At 45.5% G+C, this 14,273-nt stretch overlaps 1 protein-coding gene across 9 annotated transcripts in view; it reads left to right on the plus strand.

Annotated features, from left to right (window-relative positions):
• The window catches only part of meis2a (Meis homeobox 2a), a 64,409-nt gene that overhangs the window by 45,324 nt on the left and 4,812 nt on the right, over positions 1–14,273 (plus strand). For 5 of the 9 annotated variants that reach the window (XM_049740476.2, XM_049740479.2, XM_049740477.2 and 2 more), the window contains exons 10-11: positions 12,825–12,883; positions 14,018–14,128. In XM_049740476.2, coding sequence (XP_049596433.1) covers positions 12,825–12,883; positions 14,018–14,128 — 170 coding nt within the window. The remainder of the gene's footprint in view (positions 1–12,824; positions 12,884–14,017; positions 14,129–14,273) is intronic. The other 4 variants (XM_049740478.2, XM_049740480.2, XM_049740483.2 and 1 more) reach the window with 1 other exon arrangement.

A 14,273-nucleotide genomic window follows, 5' to 3' on the forward strand; every position in this document is an offset into this window, starting at 1 on the left:
TGTGTATCAACACATGTATTGACTGCAATCTATTTAAGGGAGATCTTAAGCTACCCCTGCAGCCCCCACACCCACAAGCCCCCCCATCACCCCCCCTCCCTCCCTCCTCCCTTTTGCCCGCCCTTGCCATCCCAAAAAGCCATACCAAGCTCCGCCACCGGTGCCCCCACACAAAAAGCGCCAGCCGCCCCCTCCCCGGTCGGTACACGGCGGGATTAAGGTGGCGGTGGCCGGGCCAGTGAGGCCTTTGTAGACGGCTTAGCACATAACTGGGGGTGGTGGATTAAATAAAATGATCACAGAAGCAAAGAAATGATACAGGAATTACTTATCAAAATACTAGCCCCGGTTTTATCTGCAGCTTAATTTGGTTCCGAACATTCTCAGGGTGATGTTCAGATTAATTGAAGTGACAGGCTCCTTTCAGCGTGCCGGGAAGGTATTTGCACGGATTTCAGGTCTTACACAAACTTAATTATATGGAACCCCATTTTATCATTCTAATTCCGTGTAGCGGGAGGTTCTATTTACAAATGACAAGTCTGCGCCTTTTATTCGCAGCTTTCCTTAATATATTTATCAAAGCGGGGTTCATTTACAAAGTGCTCTATCTGCCGGGTACAGGCGGGCCCACATTAACGAAGCTTTTAGGTTTATCAGACGCGCGGGCCGACGAGCCACCCGAGGGTCAATTGATTTTTTTTTTTTCCTTTTTTTGCTTCTCCGATTCATTTTTTTTTTCTCTTGGTCTCATTTTTCTTGGATCACAATGAGAAACATGCCTGCAGAATTAGCCTGGTTTGTCAGCCTTATCTATCACGCCTCCCCCCACCCCAACCTCCCATTCCTCCCTCCCTCCCTCCCTCCCTCCCTCCCTCACCCTTCCGCTTTATTCTCCCTCCGAGCCGAGCTACTTAAATTGGCCACGGGAACCGCCGTTATCAGACTTTAATGCACCCTACAGTGTGGATAGCATTTCAATTACACCGGTAAGCAAAGATTAGCCGCCTGTTTTCATGGCTCGCGCCAGCCGTCTTCCGAAACCGTCGCCACGCGCGCCTCACCTACGGGAGCAGAAAATTGAGTCGCCTCGCCTGTGTCATGGTGATTAATACAGCCGGAATGGGCAAAGCAGACAGAGATAGACTTTGGAAAATGGTGCCTTTTTCCTTAAGAGCGGTCCTGCTGCTGTGTTTCCAATTATGTGGGAAAATATTTTAAAATATATATATTTTTTATTCTCTCCGACTATTAGAATTATTTTACACAACACTACATATATTAAAGAGCTAAATCTAACGCTGCAGCTAATAAAAACACAACTAAAAGCATTTAAAAATTAATAAAAACTAGTAACTCTGCTCTAAAACTAGCTGAAGTTAAAAAACAACTAAACATAAACGTCATTTTGTCAAAAACGTCACCCACAAATGCAGTTGGTAGCCTGAAAAATAGCAACGTTAGCATTGTTAGCACTGAAACCAAAAATGGTGGACCGCAGTGCAATATTGAATAAGGTCGCAGATGCTCTTTTGATTTTTAAGGAAGAACTGTTTTATATTCCAAACATTCATTGGCATCAAATAACTTATTTGCCCTCCTTTGGTTTCACCGAGATATCCCGCCCAGCAAATGACGCAGCGTCGCTGTTCGAAATTCTTGTTAAAAATAAAAGCTCTTCAAATTCCTGGCTAGACTTTCACATTGTTTGGTTTGCCTTTGATGCACGGCCGCTGCCAACCTGACGGGCCAAAGACAGATAGAGACCAAAAAGATAGACGACGGTGGCGGTTTGGAAGGGGGGGGGGGACGTTGGGCTGTATGACCACCGTCTTGGGTTTCCAATGCTTCCCCCCATGGGGGAAAAGGATGTGCTGAATCGGGGCTTTGTCCTCCGCCACAATTGCGGTCGGGCGGCGGCACAAAGCTGCCCTGTTTCTATCCCGTCAAACCATCCTGGCTTTTCTACCTGCTGCTCACCTGCACCCGCCCAAATAAACCGCTTGAAACCCTTTCGTCCGGCTAATATCGTCGCTATCTCCAGTTTGCATCATTAGCTAACACATCCGGCTACTGCTAATAAAGAAAAGAGCAAAAGGTTAAAGTCCACGATTCTGCTGCTGCTAGATTATGCTTTTAATGCGAGCTGATGTTTGCATAGTTTGCCCTTAGTTACCTCTGCCATGGGGATTTGTGAAAATTTACATTTGTCATTTGCTGCCTATTTTAGTATATATATTTTCATATAATATTTGTTATTTTATTATTATTTTATTTGTCATTGCTGCCTGTTTTATTTTCATTTTTTTCTTTATATTTTATTTTTATATATTATTTTATTAGTATTAGTTTATTTTGTAGTATTTAGATTATATATACTATATAGTTTTATTATATTATATAGTTATTTTAATTTTTTTATGACATTTTATACATAGATATTTGACATTTTATCCATATTTGATCATTTTGGATTGTCTGGCACAAATTGGAAGACAACCAGGCGAAGCTTCTCCCATCTCCCGTGGCTTCGGCGGGCCCTCATTTGAAGCTAAATGGGGCCTGACCAAATCCTCGGCATAGGAGCCAGCACGACACCTCGCCTTTATTTACCGGCGCGATGACGCGGCCGTGGCATAAACACACACATGAGATGACGGCGGGAGAAAGGCGGCGAAAAGAAAGGCAGGAAACGCTCCGCTCATTATTCCCTCGTCTTTGCAGCCACTTCTTGGCATATATGATGACGGACCGCTGTGCCAATGGAGCACTAATAACAATAAAGAGGGCACTAAGCCACACTCTATTTTTATTCCTCTGGCTCGTCTCTACAGCCCAGGGGGGGATAGACACACACACACACACACACACACACACGCACACACGACAAAGAGAGAGAAGCTCTAATTAGCGGCAGAAAGGAATACAATGAGTGAGTTATTAAGACACAGGGGCGGCGCTCGGCCAACCTTTGCCCCGTGTCGCGGCGCAGGTCACATGATAAGGGAAGGATATCCGCCAGACGACGGCGCCAGACGGCCTGTGACCATCGATGATGTGAAATAGCTTAAATATCTGCGGCCGTTCGCACCACCGAGGGCAAAGTACACTGATTATTGTTATTGGGTATTATTATTACGACTCTCGTAGTTGATTTCGGTTTAGAGACACCGAGGGTGAAATTGAAGGTCAACGTTCGATTCCAGCGCTTGTTTGCTGTGTGAAAAAAAAAAAAAATCACAACAAAGCCAACAAAGTGTTCCTCTCACTTTGCTGCGTTTTTTCCAACGTGTCTGGCCAGTAAGCAATGTCGGACGTCTGACTTTTATGTTTGTTCTTTTATGATCGGTTCGGTTTTGGCGGGCAAGGAGAAGTCGTATTTTCCAAATGCATCGTTAAATGGCGAGCTGATCATTTTTCCCAAATTCTTTGAAGATGTTGAAGCCTCCTGAGCGTTCCTCGACATCCTACTTTTTCCCCGTTTTCATTCGTCTTTACTTTGACCCAGATGGAAATGTCGGCGACTTTTCTTGGCTGCAACCTGGGACTTGAGTTGGTGGCCATGTTGCACCCCTGGCTTTCTAAATATAACGTCGGAGTGTGTGCGATTGACGTAGAGCGAGCGAGAAGGCTGTGGGGGGGGCTCGAGTCTGCGGCGATGCCAACACAGGCATCGCGATTCCTCTCATTTAGGGAGCGCTAATTGGCAGTTAATTAGCCGAATTGACTCTGTAGTCAGATCCCAAGTGTCAACCACCCCCGTCCCTCCCCCAACCCAACCACCTACCCGCTAAATTCATTTGATCCGGCTGTTTCCCTCCATGCGCAAATAATAATCGCATCTGGAATAGGGGGGCAAAACGTTCATTTCCGCTATTGGCGGATTGCGACATGAGCGAATGTTTTTTGTTTTTATTGAGTTGAGCAGTTCATGCTGTTCTTATTTCAATTGGTGGCTATTAATTAGCTCATGCTAACATGCTAACGTGCGTTTAATCGTAGCCACTCCCACTTTATCGGATGGATGGATGGATGGATGGATGGATGGATGGATGGATGGATGGATGGATGGATGGATGGATGGATGGATGGATGGATGGATGGATGGATGGATGGATGGATGGATGGATGGATGGATGGATGGATGGATGGATGCGTTAGTCTGTGGAGTAGCTGCAACTGAAAGAAGGCAAAGCATTAGAAAGAGAAGGGGAGCAACGGGTGGGGGCGAGGGAAGCGAGCTTTCTTTGTACTTCCCAGCACCTTTTGACTCCTTTATACCTCACCAGCTTGGTTTTATCGGCGGGGTCGATTAATAACAAGAGCTGGCGCGTTTGAAATAAAGTCGAGCCGCGTTTTGCGCGTGGGCGAGACTCCCTTTTTGTTTTTTAATTCTTAGACGGATAATTTCTGCAGCAGTGGGGCGGAGAGGTCGACAAGTGTGGGAGAGGGAAAAGTAGGTTAATTTCTTTCATTTGCAGAAAGAGAGGTGTTAAAAGGTGGAGGCGAGGAAAAGTCACAGTGGGTGGGGCTGACCACCGTTTACGCCATACTGGAATTTTGTGAACATACGCAGTGACGTTATTCTTCAACAGCCCTTAATCGTGAGGAAGTGAAAGTGTACAATGATGTTTTTCCCCCCTTTATGAAGACGCGGGCAGGCATCGTAATCCTTCCCCAATCCTCCCCGTGCCCCGAGGCCATCTGTGAGCAGAATAGCAATTTTATGACTTTGTCATTAAAGCAATTTCACAGCCGTATTGTTTGTTAATGAGGCCGCCGCAAACGAGGCGAGATGTCACTCAATGGCTGCTTCAACCTTCGTCATCTTCTTTTGTTGCTTAAAGTCCACCTCGGCCCTTCCCCCATCCACCTCCTGCAGGCCCACCTCATAAAAGGGCAAACTGCTAAAAGATCAAATTCAAAGTCTTTCCAGTTGAGTCTCGTGTTCAGGAGCTTCCGTTTGCCTTTGGCTCTCGTTGGGACAATCGGGAGAGCAAGCTTGAGGGCACTGGTGGAGCTCCGATTTATCTCCCTGGGGAGGGTTAAGGATATTTCAGGGGGTCCACAAAATAACAAAAAAAAAAGTCAGAAAACGGTGATAAAGATTCAGTATATGTTTCCGTGTGGAAATGTTGAAAAACAAAATCCAGGAATAAAATACCCCAAAGTCAATTATCTGATCCAAGCATATCATTTTGTTGGGGAGGGGCAATCCCCCTGCAGCCCCCCTTCTAGCTTTGCCAGTGCTTGAGAGTGGCATTTACAAATGGCGTTTTCAAAAGTCCACGAATGGAATGTTTCCTTACTAAGTTGCATCGCCAACTAGTGGCCTGGCATGCAAATTACAGCGTGACTTTTATATGTGCAGTTTATGACTGACTGTAGATATTCTGATGGAGTAGATTTGTAACAATTAGTTTTATCTGTTGAACGAGATAGCCACTGGTAAATGCATACGTGTGTGTGGAAGGTTGAGGGTGTGGGGGACTGAAAGGGATAAAGGTGACCAGGTGTAACAGAATGGCCTTGAGGGTGTGTGTGTGTGTGTGTGTGTGTGTGTGCATGTGTGTGCGCATGTGGACAGGATCTTGCCGCTCAGGCTGAGCTCTTTAAACTCTGTGAACCTCAAGCAGGTATGTTCTCTTTGTTGAGGCATGCTCCTTGTTTTTGCCTTCACCTCGCTGCTGCTTCACATTTTGCATTCCATCCTAAAGCCCCCTCTTTTTTTGTGTGTGTGTACACCGTGAAAAAAAAGATTTAAAACGTCAAAACAACAGTCGAACTTTTCTTTCAAGATAAGTCATTGTGATGGTGATCTGCGTGCGTGTTTGTAAACATGTTGTTGCTGTTAAGGTGTGAAAAGAAGCTAACCGCTATAAAAACAAATAAAAACAACTCTCCACCTTGATGTTGATGCCCATCTCGTCGGCGGAGAGTCCCAATAGTTGGGGGAAATTGGTGTCAAATTCCATAATATCAGAGATAAGTGCATAAAATTTACATGAAAATAATTCTGATAAAAAAAGAAAAAAATGACTATTTGTAGGTGCAATGGCCACCTGTCCCAATACTTTTGTCCATGTCAAAATGAAAACTCTATACACTGCTCCACAAATGAGGTCATTGGTGTTCTGGGGTTTCATCCCACTTCACTTGCCTTTTGTGTAGTGACACTTGAGCGTAGGTTGTGTTCTTTTTTTTTTGGCGTGTGACGCAGATATTTATTTGGCTTTTATTATTGCCAGTGTCACATCAGAAAAGAGGACCACAGGGGATGGAAAAGAGGTGGTTGGGGGGGGTTGTGATCTGCAGCTCTGGGGGTCCGCCATTCACGTCAGTGTCCCTGTGGCCAGTTCCAGCACCACAAACAGCCGCTATTTATAACTCCCCACTGCCTGCCTTCACAGCCCTGCTTGTGTGTGTGTGTGTGTGTGTGTGTGCTTCTGAATATATGTCAAAGCAATTATGTGCAATTGAAGCTCTTATTAATTTTGCAAAAGCGGGGGAACACAGCGGGGGCCGGACGGTCGCTACTACTATGAGGCATCATGGAAACTTCCAGGGTGGAAAAACCCGTTCACACGCCACTGACACAATTATGAAGAAATAGGTGAGGGGGGAGGAGGGGGGAGGAGAAGGGGGGAGGGGGAAGCATACTGTACTCCCTTGTGTTATGTGTTACATCCCGCAGCGAAGGTGTCGCTTAAAAACTTGGCATTCTCACAGTTAAAAATTTGTAAAAATTCACAAAGGGTCAAAATAAAAAAGTCTGAATACATGATATAGGTATTTCATTTAATGAAATGTAAAATTACTGTACAAAATTTAACTTTATCAGAAAAATATCCAAATATTAGGCCGATGAGACAAAGTAACATTTTAAAATAAAATATTAATTTCACTCTACGTACTAGTTACTTACTAGTATAAAAATTTATATTTGCAAAAATTATTTAAATATTTTTCGAAAAATATATAGGTATAGAGAATACGATTCTAATATTATGCAAAAAAAATTGCGATTTTACAAAAATAAAAAGCTGATTTTATGTAGAAGTATAAAATATCTAAAAAAATGACTGAACATTTTCTAAAAATTAAATTATAACTTTACAACATAAAGTACCGCCATACCTCATAACCACAAATCTGAAGCAGCTATTGAAGATGTTTCAAGTTTTTGCCGTATTACCGTTTCAGTATCGGTATTGAGGTATTTAAAAACGTTCTTTTCCTCCATTACATGACATTAAATTCCAGGCCCTGTAAAATAGAAGAAGAGCGGCGTCTGATCCCGAGCAAAAAGCAAGTCGATCGTCCTTATTTCCCCGCCGAGTCTGCACGGCACTCAATTTGGGTGGAAATATCACGCCTCTATCATGTCATTATCGGCTCCCTCTGCTAATCCACAAAGCCGCCCTGTTTGATATATAACAAAAAAAAAAAAAAAACGGGAGGAGGAGGGGTGTCGGGTCACAGAGTCGCACAATCTCGCACTCGATTACCAGACACTCGACGCAGGGAGAGAAGAATGAAAGGCAGCGGCAGAAGAATCAGACAAAGACGAGGAGGAGGAGGAAATTGAAGATGCAGACTGAGAAATCAAAGTTGTTTGATAGCACTGAGAGGTGAAAGGAGGCTACAGTAGTGAAGCCTCCTTAAGGAGCGCTACAAGCACCAATCGGGGGGGTTGAAGTGGTTAGCTAATGATGTCCCTCAGTGGGTCAGACTGATTTGGGGTTCCTGGCAAGCTTAATATTTTTTTTTTAAATAGGAAATTACAGCGAAGAACAATAATGGGGATATATTTGGGGAGGAGCTGGTTTTGAGATGTAGCCCCTCCTCCTTGTTGAAAGGTGTCAGGTCGGCCATGTTTGCTTTGCTCCTATAGGCCGCCTTTCATACAGGTGTGTTGATGCCTCAGGGAGGCTTAGATGTAGCGCTCCTTCCTTTTCTTTTCACCTTGTCTGTAAAGAAGACATCTGCTAAAGAGCAACACGGAGGGACATGTCAAATGACAAGTGCTGCATTTGTCACTGTGGCCAGAAATGACAAAAGTAAACACACATGCTAATGTTAGCTTACGGTGTTGCTCCACTTTAGAGTGTCTACTTGATTGCCCTCTTCTTAAATAAAATGTCTTCTTCTGAGAAGTGAATAAGGAAAGTCCTTTTCCCCCAGATTCATGTGACATTTGAAGCTATGTAGCCAGAAATTACAATAATAAACATTAGCTTCCCCCTTTAGCCACAGTATATACTCTCTTGCTACCCACAGTTTCCTATATTTTTTTTCCTTTCAGAACTTTAGGAGCTCTCTCTACATTATCTCTACTGGTTACTAATTTCTTGAAGATACACAGTTAGCCATGACGGAGTAAAATCACATGCTAACCTTATCTTAGCCTGTTTTTGTGCCTTAGCTGTGGATGCTCATCTACTTTTTGAGCATCTCGTTCTGATAATTTGTCAAACATAGTGAATACAGATTTCCGTCAGATCATTACAATGTGAAGCGGACCTTGACTTTTACATTGAAGCCGTCAGCAGAAAAGCTTTGCGGCTGTCAGAAAAGTGCACGGCGAGAGAGCAAAGCGTGCCGCAGTGCTATTGATTTATTTTAATTAGCTACTCGTTAAATCCTGCCAGTTTGCACCGCAAATACGTTTAATTCTTTGTGTGATCCCCGCCCCTTCCACCCCAATTTCACAACTCCCCAGTTTTATTTTGGGGCGGGGGGGGTAATGCACGGCCGAAGGGATGCGAGTTGCAAAGCGGTGCTGCGGGGGTTCCACAAAAGGCCAATAAGCGCAGTAATAAAAAAGGGGGGGGGGGGGGGGAACAGGTCAGTGAAAGTCCATGGAGGAGAGGTGAAACAGTCCCTCTTTTGAGAGGCGCACAAAAGAGTATGGAAGGAGGGAGAGAAAGAGTGAGGAGAGGTATGTAAACACAGCAGTTGCCCCAAAAGCGGGCCCTCACCCTCAACCTCCCTCTCTCGAAAAAAAAAATGCAGCAGCCTTCTCGCTCTGCTCCACATCTGTCGCAAATCAAACACGGCGGCGGTGAGGTCATGTTCAGCCTGCCTTCCAGCCCGACAAAAGGTGGGAGCGCAAAAACATCCCCATCTCAATTCCCCCCGCGGCCATTTGTCACATTTGCGGCGATACCGTTTGATGAATCAGCTGATAGCGTTAAGTCGGGCCTGACGGCGCTGATTCAATCAGCGTTGTTGTCATTACAGCAGATCGGCAGTGGATGTTCAGAAGGCCGAGACCGCCCCGCTGCAGGCCCGCTCTGTAATGACTGTTTGCTTACACTAAAAATCCTACATTATTTTTCTACTGAGGTTTAAAAATCCCAGCCAATCACAAATCCTCGATTGTATCCAATCAGAAAGCTCCATTATATCTTCCCACACAAACCTTTTGTGTGCTTTATTGTCGCCATGGCAACCAGGAGGCGGCGGTCTAAGTCGGAGGGGCAACCCGAGGACCTCCCTCCATCTTTTATCAATCGCCAGTCGAGCCAATTGAGCTTATCGAGGTCGGCGCTGATAACGCCGTTAATGGTGTGTGCTTAGATGGACGCTGCTCCTCAATCCTCCGGGGGGGGACCTGCGACTCCGGGTTTGACCCGTGGCTTGGACCGCGGGGACCGTCAATTCCCTCTTTAGGGCTGTCCTGTGCCGTACATTGTGGACCACAGCAGTGTGTCCTCAGCTCAGCCAGAACCAAAAGTCCGCCTTTTATTATCTACATCTGGCGGTGGAGCTTATTATTGCCTGCCTCTGCTCAGTGTTAAAGCACACACACACACATGAACACGCACACACACAGCATGGGAACTCCATGCTGTCTTCAAACAAATAATTAAAGGCAAGGTTAGGGGGTCACGTGGAGGTCATTCCTTGGGATACGCAGCAGAATGTGTACATTCTCCCCGGGAGAGAGACAACTAGTGTGTGCAAACTGAAGGGGGGGGGCGTCGGTGGCTTTAGCAGGTCCGCTGTTTTTCAATGTGGACTTCTTCTTTGGTAGCCAGTGTTTGAATATTTGTCGGAATGCTATGCTAATTTTTCATTAGCATGTAGATTGGAACTTGAAATTCATGCCCCATCGTTTGGCGCATTTATCGTTTTCTGATTCTAACCAAATTTTTATTTAAACGTTTGTCGCCCCCTAGCATTAAATCCATGCACATTTTCAGAACACATATTCAAAAGTGGCCTCTGAGTGCTAACTATCCTTTCACACTTCCGTGCGAATGTGTACGCACGCGTCCGCTGTGCGTGTCAGCGCATTCTTTACGGTCTACGCAGCCGCCGTTTGGGCTTACAGTAGCGACGTACCCTTAAAAGGCACGACGCGAGGACATACTGTACACGTTCGTACGTCCACGTGCCGAGACGGACAACAATCGGTGGTTTACGAGCGCTCGGGAGCTGCGCGGGGGAAATAACAGTCAGGCTATGAATGATGGAGCCAGGACAGCGGGAGTCCACTTGACACGAGGTCTCGGCCAGGCTGGATCAACACGGCGTCCCTCGGCTGCTAATATCGGCTCACGCTCGACGGGGGGGGGCGGCCTGTTAAGTAGCCGGGCCGACACGCAATGTTGTCTTACACTGCGTGTGTGCCAGAAGAAATAATACTTGTGTATTGAGGAGCCGGCCTCTTTTTGTGGTGTGACGCAACACAAATGTGCGGAGAAGACATTGTTTCACGTATCTCCACATCTCAGCGGGTCACAATGCTCTCGTTTCTGGTTAAGTGACTCCAAGCCACACCTGCTAACTGGCTCCTGTTGTCAGCATTCCTTCGCTGAGAAATCATCATGCCAAAGCGGCCCTCTCCCTGGAGCCCGGCCCAGCCGGAGAAACGTGAGAGGGAGGGAGCCAGAGCGAGAAAGAGACGGCTTGCGGGGAAGCCGGCCAATCAGGAGTGAGGTCACTAGTTTGACGACTTTGTCGAGGAAGAAAAGAGAGAGAGTGGCGGAGCCAGCCAGAAATGAGAGAAATGCTCGACATGACAAACAAAAGCTGCTGCAAGAGTAGGATTCGAGTGCAGGCACATTATTTTTTTTTTTCTTCCGAAGACTTATTATTGGTTGCATACAAATGTTTTGACAGCTCTCCAACAAGAGACACAAGGCCAAGTCAAGTTCTTGGCAGTTACTTGTATAACATGCAAATCCATTTTGTCAAAAGGAAAGTTTTTTAGGGTAAAGGTTTGTTTTTCTTTTAGAATTTTTATATAATTTTCTATAATAATTTTCTATAATTTTTCTATTCTTTATTTTGTTTACTTTATAGTTTGTTTTTCTATTCTCAATTTTTTTTTATTTTTTACTGTGCCGTGTTTTTCCATCATTGTGTACCTTTTCTTCTCCTCGCTGTCCATGTGAGCTTGTAGCCGGGCAGATTAGAAGCGTTTAAAGTTCATCGGGTAAGGTGAGGGCAGGTATCAGGACTTCACGGGGGATTAGGAGTCCAAATTGGTTCCAGCTCTGCCTTTGCCGCTAATGACCACCTCTTGAGCCGTTCCGTACGTTACACTCGTGATTTGAAACCACCTTTTCGCTTTAATATTAACCACATGGTCGTATACCTGCAGCACATTTTTTTTATGGATGTGGATGAGAGGATGCAAACCCAAAAAAAAAAAAAAATCTGAGCTCCAGTGGTCAGCTCGCGGCCCCCGGAAGAGTTAAAAGGTCACCTCTGGCTGGCAGTCACCTTTCTGTGAACCAAATTTTTTTTTTTTTTTTTAGTGGCACTGCGATTATTTGCTACTAAGGCCGGTGATAAAACTTCAGACGGCCTAATTGATGGGCTCGCTGACATCACTATACCACGTGTGAGTGGTCCATGCCTGGTCCTCATTTCTGGACAGCTGGAAAGGGGGGGGGGATCGTGTGTTAATGTTTTGCGAAAGACCGCGTTGTTAAACTTTTTCCACCACGTACCACCTCAAAAACTCCTTCGGAGAAAAATGGGATATTAATATTGTACAGGTGTATGGAAGTAGGGTGTGTGAGGAAGATAGGGGGCGCCACCTCTACCTGGATGTTGAAGGGCAGGTGTGGATGGTATGATTAAAAAAAAAAAAAGAAAAATCTCAGCCAAGGCAGACCTCAGTTTCCCAGCTATGAGGTTACAGGTGCCTTTTTGTGTCACCCCGGCCACCCCATTAAAAACGTTCTAGCTACGCCCCTGATAAAAAGCTTGGCTTCAAAAAAATCACTAAAAATAACAATATACTTGTGGCCATCCTAAAAGTCCAAGTGTTGCTCATTTCTGGACAGCTGGAGGCAGCCCTGCCCGAGTTGGGGGTCCCTGAAAAGGGGGAAGGAAGCCCTGAAAGGAAGCATGTGTATCCTCAGTGTTTCTTCATTAAAGCTTCCTTTCCCATTCCAATGAGGGGCATCCCCACACGGGGGAAGACGAGCCACAGTGAAGTTGGCGTGTGCGGGGGCCAAAGTGTCTGTGAGGGGAAATAAAAAAAGGAGAAAGGGATGTACCACCGCCAAACCCCCCCTCCACCCCTAACCCCCTCCCGGCCTGCACCCGAGCAGCAGCTAATACTTGAGGAATGTCTCCCCGGCGCCCGTGGCAACCCGACGTAATCAAAAGCTTTATTAAACGAGGGGGGAATAGATCATAAGGAACATTAAACGTGTCCCTCGCTTGGTTCCCAAGTCGCCACACAATCGGCCTTTTGTTTGTTGTTGTATTTGTGTGTGTGTATGTGTGTGTGTGTGTGGCCGGCGTGAATGTCGGCCTGATTTAACGTCTGTTTCTTCTTCTTCTTCTGTCTCTGCCAGGTTCATTAATGCCAGGAGAAGAATAGTACAGCCCATGATTGACCAGTCGAATCGAGCAGGTAAAAAAAAAAAAGAATGGATACAGTAGCGCTCTTCTTCTTCTTCTCCACCTCCTCTCCCCCTCCCTCCCCCTTCTGCCCCCTCCCCAAAGCCCCCCCTGGTGTGAAGATGTCCTTTCCAAAAATCCCACTCGCATGCACACTGTTGCCCAGTTTCTCTTCAGAGGGAGGGGGACGGGGGGGCTTACCTCAAGTTACCCCCGCCGACCATCTTCTCAATGTGCACAGTTTAATTGGAGATTTCCTATTGGAAGTGCCCAAAGAACTCTCAATTGTCCCTCAGTTGATTGCCGATTTTTTTTTTAATCTTGCTTTTGTACTCCATTTGTGTCTAAGCCCAAATTGGCACGAGTGATCAATGTTTTTATTCTGAAGAATGAGAAACAAGTTCAACAGTTTTTAAATTATTATTATTACCACATTAGAAATAGAATAAGGAAAAAAATATCCGGTAAAAATTTGGTAGGAATGCAACCAACGATTTATTTTGTCGATGAATCTGCGAATCAGAAACAATTGATTCTCAATCGCAAATAGTGACTATTTCGCAAATTGAATAATTGCTTAAATATGATAATAAACACCTTTTTATTGTACGATTAGCGACATAAATAACATAAATAGCCCTTTGTCTTATTTGTCGCGCTCCCTTTAATTCCCATACGAAATATTTCTTCGCCTACATCCAGTCTACCCCAATTAAAGATCTCTTTAATGAATTAGCATGACTAACGACTCCGCCGCTAATCCCTGCCGGTTGCAGATGATCCGAGATAATTCACTTAGGTGCACTTGGGCTAATAAAAGACGAGCGCAATGCAGGATCTGAGTCATGTTGTGAGGGAAGTAAGGTCTCATTGTATGCTTTCGTTGCCCTCCAAGAACAATGTATGAGCATGTCATAACGTAGCACGATAGCGCTGCATGTGTGTGTGTAAGTATGTGTGTGCGCCACGCGTCACTCACCGCAGTGCACAAACATAAGCACAATGTCTTACAGTATGTTTGGGCTGGAAGCTGAGACAATTGCTGATTGTCTGGTGTCTTTTCTCTTCTTCTTCCTCCTCCTCCTCCTCTTCCCCCGATCCACCTCCTCCCTGTTTTTTCTCATGCCCGCGTGTTGACTACAATCAGGTTTTCTTCTTGATCCTTCAGTGAGCCAAGGAGCAGCGTACAGTCCCGAGGGCCAGCCCATGGGCAGCTTCGTGCTGGACGGGCAGCAGCACATGGGGATCCGGCCGGGCGGTGAGTCCTCTCTTAACTCCGCCCCCAACGACATCTTCGTGGTCACCTCTGCTCCCGCCGTAATGCAGCTTGGCTAACTGCTAACACAAACTGCGCTAGCGCAATGTTAACACTTTTTTCAGAACGTCTAGTTTTGCCTCTTTTT

This window comes from Syngnathus scovelli, chromosome 14, assembly GCF_024217435.2.
Source record: "Syngnathus scovelli strain Florida chromosome 14, RoL_Ssco_1.2, whole genome shotgun sequence".
In the NCBI taxonomy this organism is placed as follows: domain Eukaryota; kingdom Metazoa; phylum Chordata; class Actinopteri; order Syngnathiformes; family Syngnathidae; genus Syngnathus; species Syngnathus scovelli.